The sequence below is a fragment of the Daucus carota genome, chromosome 1 (genome assembly GCF_001625215.2).
Source record: "Daucus carota subsp. sativus chromosome 1, DH1 v3.0, whole genome shotgun sequence".
Taxonomy (NCBI): domain Eukaryota; kingdom Viridiplantae; phylum Streptophyta; class Magnoliopsida; order Apiales; family Apiaceae; genus Daucus; species Daucus carota.
Genome location: NC_030381.2, coordinates 28,958,703 through 28,980,851, shown reverse-complemented (window position 1 = coordinate 28,980,851; position 22,149 = coordinate 28,958,703). Strand labels below are relative to the sequence as shown.

The following is a 22,149-nucleotide window of genomic DNA, read 5'->3' as shown; positions in this document are numbered from 1 at the left end:
AAACAATATATTAAAACATTTTTAAACTTATTTTAAAAACAATGTGGTGAAGAAGTGTCACAAAACACTATTATGTGTATTGTGTTTGTGGACAACACACACCGTGTATACTTTCATATCAAAAAGGGACAATACATACAATCTACATTTTATTATATTTTGTACATTGATATTCTACACGAAAACTTGAGATTTACAAATATGATCACCTTGGAAGCCATGTGAGGAAGTTTACAAGTCTTCCACAGGAGATGCTCTATCCACACAAATGCTAAAGGCGAACCCCATAAGTGAGCTGTCTGAGAGCTCCTCTATTTAAGCTTGTGGACCCTGTATTCACCTTGTTGCCAATCCTCTCTAAATCCACGACATGGAAGACACGCCTAAGAAGCTTTTTTACTCTAAAACAAAAGATCATGTTATGTTATGTTAAGTAGGTTTCTCCTCCCGTTTGTAATGTCATTATGTATAAATGATCATTACAATACTGTATATCTTTGAAGCTTCCATTGTATGCCCAGTTTTATAAGCAAACGAAGCACACGAAGACGCAATTGATTAAATGGCGAAGCTCCTGCACATGGCATGGCATCCAAGTGAAAAAGTACCGTGCAAACAGCTTGTTCATGTATTATGCATAAAATAAGGATCTTGACTGGAGAAAACCTGTTCCAAACATCCGAAGGTTTAGTTAATGCATGCTCATATGTGTAGATTCCCCCTCTTTATTGTCCAAGTTTGAGACAGTTGCCTCGCGTAATATCTACAATAAACTTGTGTTATCGGTGTACCTCTCATATCAAAGTAGAGATGTAGTTGCTTTACTCTAGTGAGGAGGTATGACTGAATATGAGGGGAAATTCTCCTGAACTGCTCTAACAAAAGAATGCTGCTTCTACAAACTACATTGTCTTCAAACTCCTCGGCTTTTTTTTTTGTGTAAAAGCCTTATAGTGCATCTAAAACCAGTTTTCCAGGCTCCATTAATTTCCCAAGTGCCTCATAAACTTCATCAGACATTGAATCAAGATCCCCTTTATGGTTGACCAAATACAAGAGCAAGTTGTTTCCATCCATCGTAACAGAAAATCTTATATCTGCATAAGAACCATCATCGCTCCATGGCTCGGGTTTTACAATCGAGAACTCAATGCTGCTGGACTTTTTTGTTTTTATTTCTAGTTCCTTTATCTTCTCTTCCATCTTTTCCTCCCCAGCTCAAGTTTTCTGCATCTTTCTTCACCCGGAATTTGTACCAAATTAATCTCCCTTTTCATTTCAAGCTCAACCCAAGCTTTATTATACGAATTCGAATCATCTCCTTAGATATAACCCTTTTCTCCATCTCTGTCACATCTAACTTGACTAAAACCTCCTCAAATCAGCCTTCAAGCGAACCCTTAAACCTAGTAACCTCCTTCATCTCGGAACAGAACTTCTCAAACATTCAAAAATGAATATAATTAAAATGACATGAGAGCAATAAATTATGAATTGATTATTAGTTACAAAACCATCATAAAACTCATCTTTTAACTCAATGTAGAAATTTAAATCACTTGATTCTATTTATGGCTAAATTCAATTTTGTATGACAATATTAACATTGTGGCACTCTAAGGGATGAAATTCGATAAAGAAGCATTATCATCTCAACTAAAAGATAACATACCTGCAATGATGCTTAGTAATTGTAGATGTATTAGCGAGTTCGATCATGATAGAATCCGTGTATTCCCTTCCCAAACGCTGAATAAAATCATTAGCATGAAGATTATAAAATCAATATCGATGAAAACAAGTCTGGATCATAACTCAATGTATAGTTGATCAAATCTCTATATTGAACAAATCTGCTAATGTAAATTTTGTGAACACTCATGCCTATCCACGGCGCCATCAAATATGTTATATGTGATTTTCATCCTAGGGTTTACTGGGCTTTGACAAGCCCGATATCTCTTTATATACATGGACTTAAATATATCTTTTCTATGTAGAAATAAGAATATATATACTTTTTAGGGTCGCGCTCAAGAGAGAACCACTCCCTAAAATAGAACCATAGAACCACTAGGGTTCTGCTGCAGAATCCAAAATTTTAAATAGATTTTTAGGATCTAAATCTAAAATACATGTTTTGTTCATGTTTTTTCATCGTTATGGTTCTCTCTCTAATGGTTCTCTTTGGAACATGACCCATACTTTTTATAGTAAACATGATTATCAAATACCTTATATTTGTAAACCATATCTACTTATCAATACTATACTATAATAAGCCAACATAGGTATAATTTGTAGTACTTCCCATTTTTTGGTTTCGTCTCACGTTTTTCGGTTTCTTCTATCTGCTATACTAATGTTTAAAAACCGTTTCTTACACCTCTCTCCCAACACCTATTAAGACTCTCTCAGAGAGAGACTCTCTCCCAACAAAGATTGACGCAGCAGGAGTGAGTTACAGACGAATCAACAGGAACAATAGGAGGAGGAGAAGCAGTGGTTCGCCATCAGAAGCTTTGTCTCTCAATTGATATAGACAAGCGTCGAATTTACGGGTCTCTCTATCTCTCTCCCCCTCTCTCTCTCTCTCCCTCCCTCTCTGGCTCTCTCCCTTTTGAACCATCAGAAGCTTTGTCTCTCAATTGATATAGGAAACGGTCGAATTTACGGGTCTCTATGTCTCTCTCTCTCCCCCTCTGGCTCTCTCCCCTTTAAACTCTATTCATCTATTTGCTCGAATTCGTTAGTACAATCTCTCTCTCTCCCTCTCTCTCTCCCCCCCTTCCTTCCTCCCTCTCTCCCCTTTAATACTCTATTAAGCTATTTGCTCGAATTCGTTAGTACAATTTGTTAATTTGCTTTTTTTGGTGATTGATACGCCCCTGTTTTCATGTCCTGAATTTCTTTTTTTCACCTCATACTACTTTACTATCATCACTATGATTTTAATAGTTGAAAAAACTTTCTACGCTTTTACTATGTTTAATGTTGGCTTTATTAGAAATATATACAAGATAGAGATGATCTTGCTAATTTTGTGTGTTTCATGTTGTTTAGTTACACAGAGCTTCAGGTGGTTGTTCCTGAAAATAGAGCTTTCTATTTACCTGTGTAGAAATCTTAGTCGCAATCAACTAGAGGGCCAGCTAAATGACATGTTTGGATCGCTTTCAGCTCTCTCTACTTTGTAAGATTGCTCATGTCCAGTTTCATACACGTTAATGTTCTTTCGTTATGATTTTTTTTGATGGATTTACTTTTTTGTAAATTTGAGTTTTGTTTATTTATTCATACCGGGAACCGAAAGTGCAGCATACTGGCCACCTTTCTCTCATGAAATTTTCTTTGTGTTGATCTACATTGCAAGGACATTTCAATTTCTCACTTTCCAGGAGTTAAATTTTTGCTTTGCTTTGCTTGACACAATGACATATGTAATCTTCCTTGAACCAGGGTATCTCTTTAAATTCCATGACAGGTGATCTTCCTGAAAGTTTTGCCGCTCTTTCAAGCATGGCCAATATGTAAGTATATTGTCATAGTTTTAGTATCTAAATTTATAAGATTTTTTTGTGTTCAAAGATATTTGTTGTGCAGGAATTTGCAAAACAACCAGTTTACAGGCTCTATTGATGTCCTTTCTAATCTTCCCCAACATAATCTGTGAGTGATACAAGTCTATTACTTATAAAGTGTTTTCAATTGTTGTACTAATAAGTTGATTGTATCTACAATCTCAGGAATATTGGAAATAACCATTTCAGCGGTTGGATTCCTGAAAGATTAAAAAACATAAATATTTAGTAAGACATTCTCACATCAATCGTCTTACAATGGTCTTAATCAAGTAGGGGATTTTATTTTTAAACAGTATATACATGATTATTCTAACAGGACAGAGGGCAACTCATGGAGTTCCGGTCCTGCACCACCTCCTCTACCTGGAACTCCTCCATCCAGCAGTAGCAACCGAAATAGAAAACAAAATGACAATAAAAACTCATCAGATGGTGGTGGAAGCAAGAAATCAGGTATAGGCGGTGGTGGTGTGGCAGGAATTGTGATATCCATTTTAGTTGTTGGAGCCGTGGTTGCATTCTTTGTAGTGAAGAAAAGGTCCGAAAAATCATCTGCAGATGTAGAGAACGCTGGTAGTCAGCCTTTCACTTCTTACGCTTCACAAGAAGTCCAAGGTACAAATCTTCTCCATCCAATAGAAAAGACTTGCTTAACATCTTTTTTCAACTAGTCTTATCATTTTTCTCAGAATCCCACCTCCGACAATCATAGACCTGAAATTACACTCTTAAGATATGACATCAATAATAGAAGACCACTCTATATATTTCAGCTATATAGGTATATTTAGGTATTACCATTAGTTTAGTTTATCACTGTTGACTGCCTGAGGACTGTTCTGTTTAGTTTGCATATCAGGATATGTCCTGTTCTTTTGTTATTGTAATATGTATTGTATTGTAATCTGAATTCTATTTTGCATACCAGTCTGCCACTGTGATTTCAGTTTGATTTATATCTAACTGCTAGACTTTGATTCAGTTTCTTTTCTATTTAACAGATATGCTTTGATCTTGAAGATTTCTATTAACTGCTTGACTGTCCTGGATTTCAAGTCTGCCACTGTGCTTGACTGTCCTGGCTTGGCTTATATTCAAAATTCTATTTAACAGCCTGGGGACTATTCTGATGCTTTTTTATTTTTAGTTTATAGGTTGGCCTTCCTTGTCTTCTGCAGGTTCTGGATAGAATCTCTAATTCCAGCAAATGCTACCAGGAATTCTGCCGCATCACCAAGCCTTCAGACCTGGAAATTTTGATCTGGATAAGAGAGGTATGTAGAACGTACGTAATCATACATTAGCCAGTAAGTTGATTTTGTCGATACCATCTTAGCTCAAATTACACTTGTAGTTGCCCAGAAGTGTGATTTTTCTGATCTTTATGCATATGAATCTATCTGATATTTCTGAACTTACGTGACACTACATGAATGAGAATCCTGTGTGAGAGTAGTTTACTTTTAAAATTAGACCAAAGAACTAGAAAGGTTTGATTTCTTATAAAAAAATACTTTCCCTGAAATATTGTATTAGTCCTTCCACTTTGTTTTTCACAATTTTTTCAGGATTTGTGTTAAGTTCACTTTGTTAGTCCGGATGGTAAACATATTGCTGTTGCTCTTCTGGATTGTACTGTAAAGGTTAGATTTTTTTTTTTTGTTCAGAATGTTCTTTGCTTCTTTTCCTTCACTACTGTAATCTGTTTTTTGCTTGCCACCTTGTTTAACTAAAATATTTGAGTTTGGTCTGATGTATCTTCTATTACAGGCTGTAGAAGATTACGAGAAATCCTTGAGTAGGAATAACAGCCGCAAATGGATTGTACAGGCATGTACTTCTGGTAGATTAATTTGCTAGCATAGGACACAGTGTAATGGTCAGGGAAGGTTTTTTTTTGTCATAGTGGATGAATTGTGCCGAAGTTTATCATCTAACCAAAGATATGTCCCCGGACATTTAGATAATAAAACATTCAAGTATGAAAATAGAACCAAAGGAACATGAAAAAAACAACAAAACTGATGTCAGAATAATAATTATATTAAACTAAAAATAATAATTATAAAAATAATTAAAGAGATACTACTATTAAAATCTCTAAGAAAATAAAATAAATAATTAAATTAAAAAATTATATATCTAATAAATTATATATCTAATACGGACAACGAATTTGATAATAGATAAAATATTATAAAAATATTAATTTGCTAGCATAGGACACAGTGTCATAGTCCGGGAATGCTTTCTTTTGGGATGTAAAAAAAGATTTTTTCCAACAAAAATATTAATTTGCCAACATCTTTTATTATTTGGTTTTAAAACCGAACCGGACCATTTCAAACCAATACCGAATTAAGAAAACCAAACCGCACCATTATTATTTGGTTTGGTTTTGGTTTTTGATTTTAGAAACCGAATAAATATGGTTACAGTGCGGTTTTTGGTTCAAACCGCACCAAAACGAACCACGCTCATCCCTAACCATTACTAGCTTATATCTCGTGCTTAGTGGTATAATAAAGTTTTAATTTTTAATTATTTTTGATGTGGCCTTCTATAATAAATCTAGATAATTAGGCTTATTGATGTGCTTGAATTAATATATTTAAATAAGTCTGGTAAAATTATTTTTAATACTTGGATGTGTTACAATATATTGGAATATAAATTATGCCTAGGTTAAATATTTTTAATATTTAAATGTGTTTTAATAAAAATAAAATAGGGCTATTTTTTAAAATGAAAAGGCCCGTCAACAGGCCCAAGTATGGACCGGCCAAAACTTTTAATATTTTGGCTTTAAAAATTTACTAGCTTATATGCAGTGCGATGCACAAAGAATTTTTAATATTTGTTAACTTTTATTTATGTTTTATTTTTTATACATTTAATTTTGTTCTACAGATGTATTTGTGTTAGAATTCTATGTTTCACTTTTTTATGTTAGTCTTGAGGATGTCCTTGGATTAATATAATTTTATTAGGCCCGTTAATATATGTAAATATATAGGCCCAACAAATGTGTTTAAATTATAATATATGAAGATATTGTAATTAAAGTAGGTTTGACCTAATTGAATAAGTTTTAAAATAAAGAAGCCCGTAAATAGGCCCAAATACCAACGAGATTATATACTGACCAGAAATAATGGAGTTTTTGAATGACCTTTGATACTCACCATTATATGACTTATCAGCTCCATCATAAAGTCTAAAGCCCCATCATAAAGTCTAAAGCCCATTTGGTTGGAAGGAAAGGAATGAGGTGGTAACAAAATGAAAAGTTGAAAAAAATATAGATAAGCAGCAAAGCATGTAGGAGGAAGAGTGAAAAAGATTATAGTGCAAAATTTTTATGATGAGGTTTGAGAAGAACCTGAGTATAGAAAAGAATGGAAATTTCATTCTCAAATTAATGAGTTTGAGGTCTACCTTAAATTTATAGGTATAGAATGGAGAGGGAATGGAAAATTTAAATTTAACAATTAAATAGTAGTATAGTACAATATCCCATCAAAATTTCCGTTGAATCCATCCAAAAATAGCATAAGTTAATTGCAGTAAATGTTTAGTTAATCAACATTTTGCACCAGGAACCATTGCAAAGAAGAAGAAAAGTGTAGCTAATTTCCACATAACCCCATTTCATATTTGTGTTCATAATTGCTTTTGTATTCCAAGTTCTGGCCTCTAATTTGTGACATAACTCTAACATTTGTTTATATGTGATATAATATATTTCAAGATACGATTGTAATATTGATAAATTGTGTAATTTTGTTTATATTTAGTGTAAAATATGATGAAGTAGAATTTAAATAAATTGATGGATTACAAAGAGTAAAAATTGGCTTTCAGAGGTCAACAGGTTGTTGATTTTCTTATGGAGGATATTCTGTATGACTATCATCTCTAATCCTATGTAAACAGGTTGGTGCAATGGCCCATGGGAAAATTGAAAAGGAGTTTGTAGACGATTTTATATCAAGTAAGTTGTTTTGAACTTGTATATTATTGCATCCTCTGTGACTGGATTTTGATAAACTCATATGTCCTGTTTTTTTCCCTTATTAATTATATCTACCTTGGTTGCTCAGTTTCTAGCTACCCATTGAGTGCGGCATATTGTATATCAAAGATCACAAATGCTTTGGAACGGAAATGGAAAATTCTGTAACTCATTGATTCAAGAGTCTTGCAGTTTGGCCAAGATATAAGCAATGGCATACACTTTCTGTATATCCATTAAATTTTAGTTTGTTGTGTTTTTTGGCATCTGGATATTTGGCTGTTGTTTGCAATGAGTAATATACCCTTTCCGTCCCATAATTTATACCCTTTCCAATGTCGTTTTCACTAATGTTCTTCATAACTTAGCTCCAACCTTTCATATTCATTCTATCTCTCCCACCAAACTAGATAACTAGATCCAGACATATTTGAGTTCAAGAAGGGTGCCATTTAATCTTTGTTGATCAGTTGATACACCTTGTTTGTTTTATTTTAGTGATATATATGTGACACATAATCAAACCATTTGCTACGATGATCTTATTAGTCATTCTAAAGATGATACACCGCATTGCTTTGCCACTGCATTAGATTTCCAAGAGTACGGGGAGGACAAGTGATATAAGACAACCTCTCTGTCAATTCAGAAAATTTTCACCAAGTCTTTCATTTTCTAAAGGTTAATATCAGACAAGATACAAGATTAAGTTGGAACATACTGTTAAAGAGAGAAAGAAACTAGGTAATACATGTAGCAAATATGCTAAGTCAGAAAGGGTACTGTTTCACTACAATCGACATGGTGTGCAAATGATAAATGGAAAATTTAGGTTATTTGATAAGGTTGATTTACTGCTCTGGAACATAATGTCATTTCTTCAATGTTTCCTCCAACATTTGGTTTAGTCTTATACACCATACATTGCTTTACCACTCATTGATATCGCCTCAGTGATATCGCCTCCTGGTTACTGACACCTGTTATTTGACTGCTCTGCTACCGGAATGATTGTTAATGCCTTCATAGAGTTATAGAAAGCTTGGCGTCTTTAAACAGCTACAGGATTTAAATCCTACCAGCTCTTCTTCAAAAGCTACATTTTTTTGGCAGCCAGTGATGCATACTAGACCTTCCCTTAAATTGTTGAATTTTCCGCAATCGAGTTGCTTATTCAATAGTAATAAAATTAACGAGAACATTGCAGAAGTTCGACCCACCTGCATGGACTCAAGCTTTGCTCTTGAAACTCTCCATCAATGACCTGCAAGTTCTACCTGCACACATGAATATATAAATCTGTTAGTTCACCTTCTCCACACATTAGACAAACAAGAATACAGTTATTGACAAAGAACTCTGGAGACATCATCCTTATTGTCGTAGCAATTTTCAATATTATCATGTATAGTAATATTAAGAAAAAATTCACATATGGGTATTAAAAACATTTTAATAACTAAATTTTTTAAATGAATAGATTTTTTTCCAATAACTAACAATTTCAGCTCAATATTTTAATATAACTAATCTTTTTTCAAATACAATAGTATCATGTGCTATGCAATCATATTAATCTTATAAATACTCACATTAACGGGTTATAAGCTAGTATATATAATAGCCCAACAGGACTCGAACTCAGGAACTCTCCGATACAAATACATCACTCAAACCACTTGAACTGCACAAACAATTAGTTTGTTATTAAAAGCATTAACCACATACTTTAAAACTTTTGTATTTATATTTGTTTCAATATCTTATTTATTTGAGATAAGTTATTATTTCAGTTAAGTCTCATATATTGTTTACATGATAGATTAATATCTAAAAATTGAAAAAAAAAATGTGAATAATCGGGTTCGAGTCATGATTCAGATTTCTAAAAATAGATTTAATTCATATTCGATTAAAAATGAACAAATTCAAATCTAAGTTAATAGTTTAAACGAGCACCGATACAATATTATAGAAATTTTAAGTATTGAATGTGGGAAATAAGCACAAAAACTGAGGTTTAAGCGAGCATCTTTGAAAGGAATAATTGATGGGCTTTTCAACATGGACTATGTCATATTAATTTCTTTTATTATAAAGGCGATTTATAAAGAGATTACAATATTTTGGAGAACACGAAATAAGGTGATTGAAAGAATATTCCTATTTAGAATAATTTTTTTATTTTAAACTTATGAATTCATAATTTGATGTGCAACTAAATCTTTTTTTAAAAAAAAATTATAGATATAAGAATAGTGACAATACAACAAATTTGGTGTCAGAAAATATATCTAAATGATGTAATTTTGATGATATATGTATTTGAAATACTATAACTTGTCGAAGGTGAATTTAGGGAAATTCTATATTGTTAATCAAAATTCAACCATATGATAATAAAACGCGTTTACGAGAACTACTAAAAAGATTTGAGTTATAAATTTTACTTGGTTAAATAAAATAACACAGAGAAATAAGTTATATATATATATTAAAGTCTTAAAACTATAATTTTTAATATGCCATCATTCAATATATAACATACCAGTTAAATAAAATGATTCAAACTACAATTAAATTAATCATTTACAAATTAAACTAATAAAATACAATTAATTCTGAACCGGATAATCTGACGCGATACGGTGAAAACTAATATCTGATTAAACGGGACTAGAACAAGAATAGTTTTTTCATAATTCAAAATATCAAATATATGACTTGATCTTTAACAATTGAACATGATATGCCACACTGATCACTCCTAATAAATACGAGTATCAAAATATTTAAAAGTGTAAGTTTGCACAAAGCTAAAAAAGTAACCACACGACTAATTGAACTAAATATTTCATGGTTTTATGAAATTCATGATGCCTAACTCATATCTACTCTCTTTTTGCTATTTGAAATTCCAGAAAATCATTTGTTTGGGATCTGGTTTATAACGATTACATGAAAAATCATTAAAAGTCCTAATCGACAAGATCAAAAAATTAATTATAAAAAATTAAAATTTTATAATGAGATAATGTTATAACATACTGTATCAAAGTAATAATCATCTAATATTTTTAAATTAACAATAATAATATAATACGTTGAAGTACTAAATAATTAATATGCAAAATTAAAGGACAAGACACATCAAAGGTGTCAGAAATTTTTGGGGTGCAATAATACGGTTAGTATTTTATAATAAAATAAGGTATGTGTTTTTTTACATACAACATATGTTTCGATTTTTATTTATACAAAATGTGTGCAACATATGCTAAAAAGAATGTGTTGATGATCTGCTCCATTATGTATCACTCTAACAATTATGCAAATATACACTCAAAAAAGAAGAAATATATGTAAGGCAACGCGGACCACACATCTTCATTTAATCATGATTGAGGATATCGTAATTCACATATCAAGAACAAGTTTTCATCAAAATCATGGTATATTAGTTGAAATAATTTAAAATTTTCAACAATAAATTACTGATACTTTTAATGGGGTATAATATATCTAAAATCTCTTGACAAAAAAAAAAATATATCTAAAATCTAAACTTTCAGTATTAATTTCGAATATAATTTTGAACATAGATAATATGATAATGGTCTTTATATCCTAACGAATTTGAATATAGAAATATCAGTTCAAATGTACTTTTTGATCCATAAATTTTTTTAAAAATATACTCCCTTCATCCCATTTTAAGTGACCTTATTTGACTTTCACGGAAATTAAGAAAAAAGTAGTAAAAAAAGAGTAAATTTAGGTGGAAACTGGGTAAAGTGGTGGAACATATCAAAATTTAATAATAGATTTGAGATAGTGGAGGTAAGTAGTGAGTGTAAAATAGTGTTTATTTAATATAAAATAGTATAAAATAGAGAAGTAGTGGGTGTAATAGTGAAAAGTAGTGTTTAAAAATAGTAAGTATAATAAGTTCATTATTTTAAAGATGTCCCCAAAAGGAATAAGGGTCATATAAAATGGGACAGAGAGAATAATACTTATTATTACTATTAATGCTATTAGGTTGCAAATATTACATTTTTCATATTTACATATATTGTCAAAAAATAAAACGTAATAGTTACCGTTCAAAACAATATGATGACACACGGATATTATTTAAAACACAATACAAACTCAAGGCCCGTATGAGAACAATATGATGACACATGAATATTATTTAAAACACAGCAAAAACAAGAGCCCCGTGCCTCGCACGGGCTTTTATGCTAGTTTATATAAAAAAAATGTGACAAAATAACTACTCATTATTTATTGTAGATAGAGGACCATCAATTTGATTTTGGTTAATTTATTATATGAGTTTTGTGTAATAAATTAAAAAATGTAAATTTTAGAACTAAAAATGTAAACCACTATATTTAAACTTTCTTAATTAACATCACTCAATTGAATTTTATAGGGAAAAAAAATTTAGTAAGAATAATATTTTCAGTATTAATATTTTTTTAATTTTTTGTTGCTTCAACTATCTGTAATAAAATTCAGCTGCAAATTTTCTTTAGCAAAATATAAGTATCAATCACAATCTTTGTTTACAAGTGTTACAAGATATTGATTATATATCCAATCGAAAGCAATCTCACTGACATGATTCAACCTAGGCCTGTCAACGGACCTGAGCTCTGACTCGGTCCGATCCGATCCGGAGCCTTTTTAAAGAAAATGGATTCGTAAGAAAAAAAATCCGATCTGAAATTTGATCCAGAATTCGAAAAATTATCATAATGATTTTTTATCCTTCTAAAATGACTTTCATTTGTATTTGTGTTTAGATTTTTAATATTATGTTGGAGTTTGTATTCTAAACTTCGAATATTGCTATTCAGTTACTTCGTTTTTAATTTCAAGAGATCTTATAATTGTTCAATTTTTAAGACTTTCAAATCTAAGTAAAAAAAATCATAGAAAGTTAAATGGATCCGGATATCCGATCCGTGATCCTAAAGGATCCGGATATGGATCGGCCTATAAAAAATCCAGTCCTGATCCTATCCGAATCCGATAAAATAAATGGATATAGATATCAATTTAGGCTGATCCGATCTGAACCCGATCTATTACAGGCATCATTCAACCTACAAACTTTTCTAAATTTAATTAAAGAAAGATTACTAACTATTAAACTAACATATATACATTTTATTTTTAAGCTTGGACAATCCTCTAGATATAATTTTTCATTATCCTCAAATGTCAAACTTTTTCCTGTATTTTTTCAGTTCTTGTCGTAGTCTGTACATATCTGCTACTAGTATAGTTTACATGTAACTTATACTTTTAAACAAGGCACATGAATATACACAATTTCCATTCATCTAACAGTAGAATATTTCTCGTACACTTATTTTTGTCATAGCTTGAGGTGAATATTGTCAAACTCCCCATACTGCATTATCATTTCTTCTACTCATATTGTACCCACTTTTGCCAAATCTTTAGTTATGAGATATATAAAAAAAAAAAATTGATCAAATATAAGTAGTCCTTGTTTTATTTCCAATATTATGTTGAAGGGCATGAAACTCACGTCATCGTCCATTGTAAATGTACAATCAACCATTCATTCTTCCTTATGTGTATCATGACTCTAGATTCGACCTGACATGTGTCTAAACATATCAATAAACTTTTACATATATTTAAATTATTATCTCACAACGTTATGATGATTTAGACCATATTGTCATAACAACTAGTTACATGAACCGTAATTTGACATGGACAATGTGATAACTTAGTATTTTTCATTCTAAGAAATGTTACAAGCTCAAATTTCATTTTTAATGACCCAATATATCTAATAATCTCTCCTGATTTGTGATTATGCAAATAGGTGTTAATTTAATCAATATCACAACTTAAAACTAAATTAAGATAAATCAGAAATAATTAAAATTTTAATTATTTTGAGTGCAATTACAACTGGAAAAAATATCACAAGACCTGCTGGTACTAATTGTTGGGTTTAAAAAAACGTAGAACTGTTAGATCTCAAATAACGTAGAAATGTGGTTAAATAAGTTTTTAGAAGATTTTTTTATTTCAATTTCGAATAATTGAATCAAGTGCGAAAATCTTTGAAAAAACACAATTCATTGAAATATCATTTTAATGATAAACTATGAGCGTGCTACAAATTATAATTTGATAAATTAGCTGGAAATGATCTCATTTATAAATTACCAAGTTTATCCAAAAAATAAAGTAAAATTTATTATCCACTAAGGAAGTTTTTACTTATAAGTAATGCCCTCTCTGTATTTGAATATCTGCCTTTTAACTTTTTAACTAGAAATGTTATTTTCAAATTTTTTTTTAAGAATAAAACTATTAATGTTGTTAGGAATATGACAAAATTGATTATAAGTCAAAACACTTTGTGTATCTTTTACTTGTATTTTAATTGTAGCTGATCAACGGATGGCATACACATTGTAGTATCCGTTGATCAGATAGATCATTAGTAGATGTGGCACTGTAACAACAAAACTAGTACTTTTCATTTTAGCAATTAATAGTATTTAGTCAATCAATTGATAATGTAATTATTCTATCAACGAATATGCAATTAGGGTGATCAATTATAAATATTTTAAGCCATGTAAATTGCATAAGTGAAGTGAATATCAACGACTAATCAAAACATGACGGATGAGGAATAAATAACTACCAATTGATATTCTACCCGTCAACTATTAAATGCAAAACGAACTGTCAGCTGATAATTCAAGAATTCATCAACATCTACTAAATTAGCACATCAACTGCTAATTTAGTTCTTATTAATTAACAGCAACGATCAAAGAAAGGACAGTAGTCACATGGGTTGAACAGATAAAAGGTAGAACTGTTTTGGAAGCTAAGCTATAAAAAGACTTGGTCATATGTTGAAAACTTCAAAACCTACCAATTCTAGCAATACAACAAAAAAAATATACAATCATGCTTTCTGTCATAGAAGACAAATATTTTCCAAAAATGTGGATGTAAAGATTGGAGTAAGAGACTGTTGCTATAGACTTGGATAGAAAAATAACTGATCTCTTGATATATATTCATCACATTTTATTTTTCATTTCAAGGTATCAATTGGAGTAGCAACTGAAATGCAACCTAGAACAAATTAGGAAGAAAAATCGATAAAGATTAACACTTCAAATCTTGTAAGCAGCCATGTAAATTTACTTGGGAGGTTCTTCAATATAGAAAATCCTCAGGTGGAGAAAAATAATCCACCAAAATTCTGAGAAGCATCTTGTTCATAATTTCTATTTATGCAAAAAAAAATTATAATGTTTGCTTTTGAATACATTTCTAGTTCGAAAAAGTTGATAAATTTTTTAGATTGTATTCAACCCCCTTCTGCAATCTAACCTCATTGTTTGTAATGTTAAATAACAAATGTGATATTTTTATTTAGAAAAGAAAATTGAAAATTATATATTTGACTATATCGTCAAAGCACTTTTTTTTTTTTTGTCAAGGTCTACATACTCGTAGATGAGTTGTATCTCGAGATACAATAAGCCGCTACAGGGAATTTCATTCATTCAAAAAAGATTATCATCTAACCGAAAGACATGCAAAGATATCTCCGGACACTTAGATAATAATGCTTTAATGTCTGATAGGAAAATACCCAATTAACACCTCCCAAGGATCCTGCAAAAAAACACACGAAAAAAAAAGAAGATAAGTTCATATACAAAATTATATAAGTTAAAAATTATAAAGGATAATATATCCAATAATTAAGTATTATAGAAGTGTGTTTTTATATTTCTGAAGTTGAAAAATTAGAATAAAGTCTAACCAAAGAAGGATCTTTGGTTAGACACTAAAATAATTAAATATATTTGATTGCTTCTTACAAGCCAAAATATACGCCATCATTTATTGCCACCCATGAATGGTACAAATTCGCCTCAATCAAGGCACAATTAACAATTAAATCATTTATAAAAAAATTATGACATCAATCAATTCAATTTAAAAGAGTCAATCACTACTTAATGTAATATCTCACCATAATATGAATTTATTACAGTCGAATAAAATTAATGAATTTAAAACATATAGAAAATATATTTATTAGCAATTACTCGGTAAACAAAGATTCAAAAATCAGCATTAATCAAACAAGTCAAATAAAATTCAAAAATTAGCACAAATTAAGCAAGTCAACTAGAGATTTAATATAACTAAAATTAAATACATCATTTACTACTATTAAAGCCAATAAAATAAATTAAAAATGGCACCAATTATACCAAACAAACCTTAAATCATGCAAGAGAATTATTCAATAATATATTATTTCAAAATCACAGTAAGTGATAGCACCATCTCATCGACATTGAAGCACTTTTGTCACCAACAGTAACGATATACAAACTCTAACTTTTACAAACTCAAAAAACACAATTGCAAATAAATTTGACGAACTATCCCAACAAACCAACATTGACTAAACTTTTTTCACACATTTCATTGGAGAAATTAGAAGAAAAAGAAACAAGTAATCACAAAACCAATCAAATATTAATAAAAACAAATGATAATCTTAAGGTGTAAACTAGCAAGAGTTAGTGCACAAGAAACTTAAACTTTTAAACAAGAAATAATCCTTCAAAAGACTATGGCGATTAACCAAAACAACTATAGTACTAGTCTTCAACATCTCATAACAAAGTGATCGAGAAAAAATAACAAGTAGCAGATACATGAATTCAAGCCTGTCAAAATTCACGTCTACATCTAACACTTATAAACATAAAACCCAACAAAATCAATATAATGATAAATCTTCAAAAGTTTAAAATAGCGTACCTTGATTGTGGTGTAAATACACACAAAAAACATTCATAAAATGATAAAAGGCTAAAGAAAAACATGTTAAAACATCGATCAGTAATCATGTAGCAATATCTTCTAGTCATCATATTCCCCATGTTCCGATGAATTGAATCTCAGATCCAACATCTTTGTTTCCCGCTGTGAAAGTATATTACTTTTGATCCAAAAGGAAATTTTGAATCCTGAATCAGGTCGAAATACCACAATAGCCGAAAAGAGAGAGAGGGGGGAGAGAGGGGGAGGGAGAGAGATAACCTCTCATGTGTACAATTTTAAGTAAACAAGTAGCGAGATTCATACAATTGCCTATTCCAAATTGATGTCCACTAGTGGGAGAGAATCGTTTTCTGTAATCTGTCCCCTCGTTCAGTTGTGTAGTAGATCACCAACTCATAAACCTTGATACACTAGCATCGTCAAAGCACTTTAATATACCTACTAAAAAACTAAAAGACAGATATTTAAGAATGGAGTGAATAATTTCTTTTAAACCAAGTCAAATGACTTTAAGTAATAAACAGCGTCTTTTAAACTAAGCAAAACAGCCCCATTATCTCGACAAGAGGCATGGATAATCGCAAGAGACATGGATAAACAATACATATATGACAAAATACATGGAAGAGCAAATTGTGAGCTTACACACATTACAAATCAAATAAACCTCATCTTATAAAAGTTGCAGACTTAAAAAGTTGCAGTCAACCAAGTTCCATACACTCGCCCCACAGCTGGCATTTAGACAAGTGTTCCGGCCTGACCGCAAAATAAAATCTGGTACAATCAACCATATATTTTACTAATTTACCAAATAAAAATATAAAGACTATTTATTAAAACTTGAGCAAATGCTATATGCATAATATTTCATCATGTAAATTGAGCATTCTCATAAAGGAAGAGTCTAAGGTCAACATGAATAAAAATAAGGGAAATGTTATATCTAGATCAACTTTTTAATTTCCAGAGTAATTTAGATATTTGTATTGAAAGTGCATTGTTTGTGTAGATGCAAGGGGGAGAGAGAATTGAATTTGCTCTGGAACTAAAAATATTGTTCTGGAAATAACATTTTCCTAAAAATAATCTGATTGTTCCATGTTAAATTGCCATTAAAAGATATCTTAAAGTCATTTTGAGAAATTTTCGCATTTAAAAGTATCTTTACTCGGGAATATATATTAAGAAGTGCATGGAACCATATAATCAATTGTAGTTTATAAAAGATTCACAATGTTCTCAACAGACTAAATTCAATAAATATAGAGTGTTGGTTCAAAATGTAAAACGACATTGATAAACTCAGGCAAGGATTAGTTATTCAGGAAAACAGGAAGCAGTACTATGCAGGAAATAAGAATAAGCTGCCTGTGCTGTTAATGGTGTAAAAACAAGAGAAGCCAGCTGACCAAGCAAGGGGCAGGGATAGTTTAGGTATCAGTAAGTTCTCAGGAAGGTAGGGTAACAAGTATGCGAGGGGTGTTTGTTAAATAGAGAAGTATAGAGAGCGTGACGGGGTGAGAGATCATAGATAATCGTGAGCAATAGAAAAGTAGTAGATTGCCAACCTCTTGAATTTTGGCCAGACTATGTAAATGTATTTCTGTGTATATCAACAGCAATAATCATACCTTGTTCGGTTTTCTTAGTCACTTGTTCTACATAGTTTTATATCTCTCTTAATTGACATACATCATTTAAGTGTCTTTTCTAGCAGAATCCATAGGAAACTAATATACATATCTCTCTTAATTGACATACATCATTTAAGTGTCTTTTCTAGCAGAATCCATAGGAAACTAATATACAAGAGCAGAGTAAAATACTTACTCTCAGCCTCCTGCACTTTTAATTGAATAGACCAGCTTCAATTCACTCCTTCATATCATCATAATCAGTTTCTGCTTCAGTAAGATTTAAATCACCAAGCAACTCATCTAAAGGCACAGTAGGAGCATCCTCTCCATCAGTTACAGATGCCATATCTGATGGCTGGTATTCTTTATTACGGTACAACGACACATTAAACCTTAATTCAGGGTTCTCCTCCAAGTCTTCCAAAAACTTTTCATATTCTGCATCCATCTTTTCTTCATCAAATTTACCTTTAGCAGAATCATCAATTTCCATGCCAAGGGATTTAAGCTTCCAAGCACGAGGCTTCCCACGCTTCTTCATGCGTTTCTCCTCATAGCTCTTTTTTATCAAAACCACATCCGGGAGGACAAAACCTTTGTATTTATTTAGTTCCATATCATTAGTGTTGGCAGCGTGCAAGTCATAACCAAGAGCATAATCCCCAGGAGATAAAAGATGGCCTAAATGTGTTTTTACAAAGTATATAGTATCATTCTTTCCAAAATCTGATAGACGCGCTACTTGTGCATCAGCCAAAAGATAAGTAGACCCACCAACAGTTACTTCAGAAGCACAAGACTCTATATCCAATACTATATATTCGATAAGCTGCCTACTGGAAAGTAGGGACTTGAAAGCTGACCTCCAATATTGATCAGCATCCAGAAAACAGTGTCTAAGAGTGAAGGGGTCCAGTAAAATGATATTGTTGCTTACTTTTGTGCATATTACTAGTGGGCCAAGATGTCCTAAACTAGCCGAAACTTTTGGGGGCAGGCAGATTAGATCCTCACGACAGATTGGGCAGAGTTCAACAGAGAAAGTGTGCTTATAATTGTAGTTATTGCTCTTGGTATCATGGGACACAAGCTGTTTGTCACTCCGACTCTTGACTGGAACAACTTTACCCAGAAATTCTACGAACTTCACACCGTGACTGCGATTAGCAAAAAAGAAATCAATTCCCTGGTCCATCTGAGTAATTCTTATGGCACGGGCAGCGGCATCATGCTTAAGTATAAGCTGTTCCAAGAAGAAAAAGGTTCTCCTATGAGAAACATGCTGCCTTAGTTGAACTGCAGCTACCCACTGATCAGGATTAGCCTGCACTCTGGTGCAAGATTCACACATTTGATCTTGTACAACATATTCAACTGTACAAGTTTGTTCAAGGACTGCACCATTAAGAACCTCCTTCTGTACTCTCAGTTTGACTTTGAGCCTTTTAGAGTGAGGCTCTGTCCATATAAAACCCGCATCGACTAGCTTAACCTTATTCAAATTCTTTACTCTCTTTACACAAAAGGTCAAGAGTTCCTTCGACTCAAGTTGTGCTTTAATCCAAGTTCTGGGTGGCTGCAAGTACGTATCGCATTCTGGGCAATGAACGATAATGACATGCTTTTGTAAACCCTCTGTAATGTCAACTTCAGTACGTAAGCACTTGACACACATATTTGCAGCATTTGGTGCCATTGGAATACCACATTTGCAGCATAAAACACTGCCAACAGTTTGTTGAACAAAAAACATCCCAGCTTCTTCAGCCATACCTGTGAAAAGCAGACGGAGAGAAAACATCATTGTAGAAAGACACATAAGCAGAAAACATATACACAAATAACAGAGGGACAGAATGGGGAAGAGCTAGCAAATACACCTAAATCTTAAGATTAAGCTCCATCCTTTAAGTCGTACAAAAGACTTAATTTGTTAAATAACTAGAAGACTGACTTGAAAATTTGATCATGACTACAAACAGCTTGATAGACTTCAACTACAACTACAGGAGGCAGTTTCTCGCCCCCCACCCCCCATCTCTGCTTTAATTTAATAGATACACCAATTATGACCAAACACATTACTACACTTTTCACCGAAACCACAAATTTGAACAACGCCTCCTCCTTGAATCACCAATTCCAATTAATAAATATATGCATCAAACCACCCCATAATTGTGTTCAAAGATGAGAATACGTGGTAGTATATATTTATCGAGTCCTTCGTATTAAGGTTTCTGTCATATCATAAATATATAGCCTCAGGTCTCAAAATTACACATAATTCAAATCGTATAACAACTAGTTACCAATCGCAATAATCACACACAACATAAACAGAACATGCTAATAAAGTAATCAGCTGATTACTATAAATCCAAAATTAAGCTTCAAATACAATGAATTTCGCATATATAGAACTAATCATGAGTATTAATAAAGTTTTCTAATCGAATATATCATAAATTGCAAACAGATATATACTAAACATTTTAGTATTATAACTATACGGATCAAGCAAACATCAACACTCGGCGCAATCTCAGCAAAAAAAAAAAAAAAAAGGCCAGGTTCGATTTAGGGCAAACATTAACGAAAGCTTGATTTAATTACGATGAATTTGGGGGAAAGAAATAAATAAACCCTAAATATATTAAAAAATGAGGGCGTGAAAGCTGTGAGCTGAGGCTACCTGAGAGACGATTAGGAGCGGGGAAATGTAAAGCAAGCTTATGCTACAGAATTGTTTCTTGGGTTCAGGATGTCGACTATATGGGGATGATTATTGACTATTATTATAGAGCGCTCGGTTCTAATAATATGTAATTTAAATATTTAGTTATAATATTAATATATTTAAAAATAAAATTATGTTATAATAAGAATTTAAATTTTTAATACTTATAATAAAATATATTTTTTGAATTTTTAATATAGTTATTGTTATATTATGAACTATTAATATATAAAAATTGAAAAATTGCAAGTCAAAGTCATTTCGACCGCTTAATCCGCTTAACAATTTCTTTAATTTCACAAACGCTTAATATTCTGCTTAGTGAAAAATTGAAGCGCTTTAGACCCTATTCTTTCGAGGTGATCGGTTAATGTGATTTTTACAACATTGATTAGCTATAAATGATAAAACCGAAAATCTCTTTTTTTTTCTTTTTTTAAAAAAATAATAAGTATTTATACGTTATATTTCTCAAATTTGTGGGTTCCTCATCACCAGTTAAATTATAAATTTCTGTCGGACACCATTTATATACCGATATTATTTGTGAATATTATATTCTTTTTTCTAAAATAATAAATATTTTATCATTTGTAAATATTATATTTTCTTTACAATTTTTTCTCACTGCCTAGATGCAGTTATAGTTCCATAACTTAATTTTTAAAAGATATTCTTACAAATATTTAAACATTTAATTTTCATTCATAAGAAAAAATCAAAATATTTTATGAGATTATAAAAATGCCTGTCAAACACTACAAGAAATTTGAGTTTTACCTACGAATTTCAAATGTAGGCAAAACTACAATATTGGCGGTTAAAGATTTTTACCCGCCAATATTGAATTGGTAGATGTTGGTAGGTAAAGGTTGGTGGAGAAAGACACTTTAGCTACACTTATGATATTGGTAGATAATATATTATGTGGACCTCACAAAAGATGAGTCATCATAATGAGTCATGAGCTGACGTGTTCATAGTTAGTTGACTAGATGTCCACGTGGATATGTGACATGGCATCTCACACACAAGCCATGTGGCAACTTAGCTAGACACATGGCACTTTAATGACAAGTCACGTGGTGCCTTATGATTAAAAACTATAATTTGTATTAATATCAATTTTAATTATATAATATATATTTTTTATATTAGCTTGATGAAGATTTATAATAAAACATATAATAAATAAATTTTTAATAAATAATTTGCTTAAAATAGGAAATCAATCCAAATTTTATATATTATATTGTCATAATACAAAACACATGT

The 22,149-nt window shown here is 31.4% G+C and overlaps 2 protein-coding genes across 9 annotated transcripts; one reads left to right on the top strand and one right to left on the bottom strand.

Moving 5' to 3' along the window:
• Positions 1 to 2,328: 2,328 nt before the first annotated feature.
• LOC108220392 (protein STRUBBELIG-RECEPTOR FAMILY 7) lies at positions 2,329 to 7,919 on the top strand. 6 transcript variants are annotated; one of them, XM_064079064.1, is made up of 11 exons: positions 2,330 to 2,561; positions 3,064 to 3,193; positions 3,485 to 3,530; positions 3,589 to 3,669; positions 3,747 to 3,809; positions 3,878 to 4,199; positions 4,586 to 4,858; positions 5,153 to 5,227; positions 5,355 to 5,414; positions 7,521 to 7,578; positions 7,688 to 7,919. In XM_064079064.1, exons 2-6 carry the CDS (start codon positions 3,157 to 3,159, stop codon positions 4,041 to 4,043), a joined length of 393 nt encoding a protein of 130 aa, XP_063935134.1. In that variant the 5' UTR covers positions 2,330 to 2,561; positions 3,064 to 3,156; the 3' UTR covers positions 4,044 to 4,199; positions 4,586 to 4,858; positions 5,153 to 5,227; positions 5,355 to 5,414; positions 7,521 to 7,578; positions 7,688 to 7,919. The 6 variants fall into 6 exon arrangements, 4 of the variants coding, with proteins under 4 accessions (XP_063935133.1, XP_063935134.1, XP_063935132.1 ...); XM_064079062.1 differs by having other exon boundaries at positions 2,330 to 2,676; XM_064079065.1 differs by having other exon boundaries at positions 2,332 to 2,676; positions 3,604 to 3,669.
• An 8,343-nt stretch (positions 7,920 to 16,262) lies between these two features.
• Positions 16,263 to 20,936, bottom strand: LOC108205286 (uncharacterized). 3 transcript variants are annotated; one of them, XM_017375184.2, is made up of 3 exons: positions 20,830 to 20,936; positions 18,328 to 19,907; positions 16,263 to 16,943 (listed from the first exon to the last, which is right to left on the bottom strand). In XM_017375184.2, exon 2 carries the CDS (start codon positions 19,903 to 19,905, stop codon positions 18,370 to 18,372), a length of 1,536 nt encoding a protein of 511 aa, XP_017230673.1. In that variant the 5' UTR covers positions 19,906 to 19,907; positions 20,830 to 20,936; the 3' UTR covers positions 16,263 to 16,943; positions 18,328 to 18,369. The 3 variants fall into 3 exon arrangements, with proteins under 3 accessions (XP_017230673.1, XP_017230671.1, XP_017230672.1); XM_017375182.2 differs by lacking the exon at positions 16,263 to 16,943 and adding an exon at positions 16,958 to 17,271; XM_017375183.2 differs by lacking the exon at positions 16,263 to 16,943 and adding an exon at positions 16,958 to 17,253.
• Between the last annotated feature and the right edge of the window lie 1,213 nt (positions 20,937 to 22,149).

Coding starts and splice junctions, on each gene's coding strand:
- LOC108220392 (XM_064079063.1), top strand. CDS start 3,157: ATGACATGTTTGGATCGCTTTCAGCTCTCTCTACTTT. Junction 3,194..3,484: donor CTTTCAGCTCTCTCTACTTT/GTAAGATTGCTC, acceptor ATTCCATGACAG/GTGATCTTCCTGAAAGTTTT. Junction 3,810..3,877: donor TTAAAAAACATAAATATTTA/GTAAGACATTCT, acceptor ATTTTTAAACAG/TATATACATGATTATTCTAA.
- LOC108205286 (XM_017375184.2), bottom strand. CDS start 19,905: ATGGCTGAAGAAGCTGGGATGTTTTTTGTTCAACAAACTGTTGGCAGT.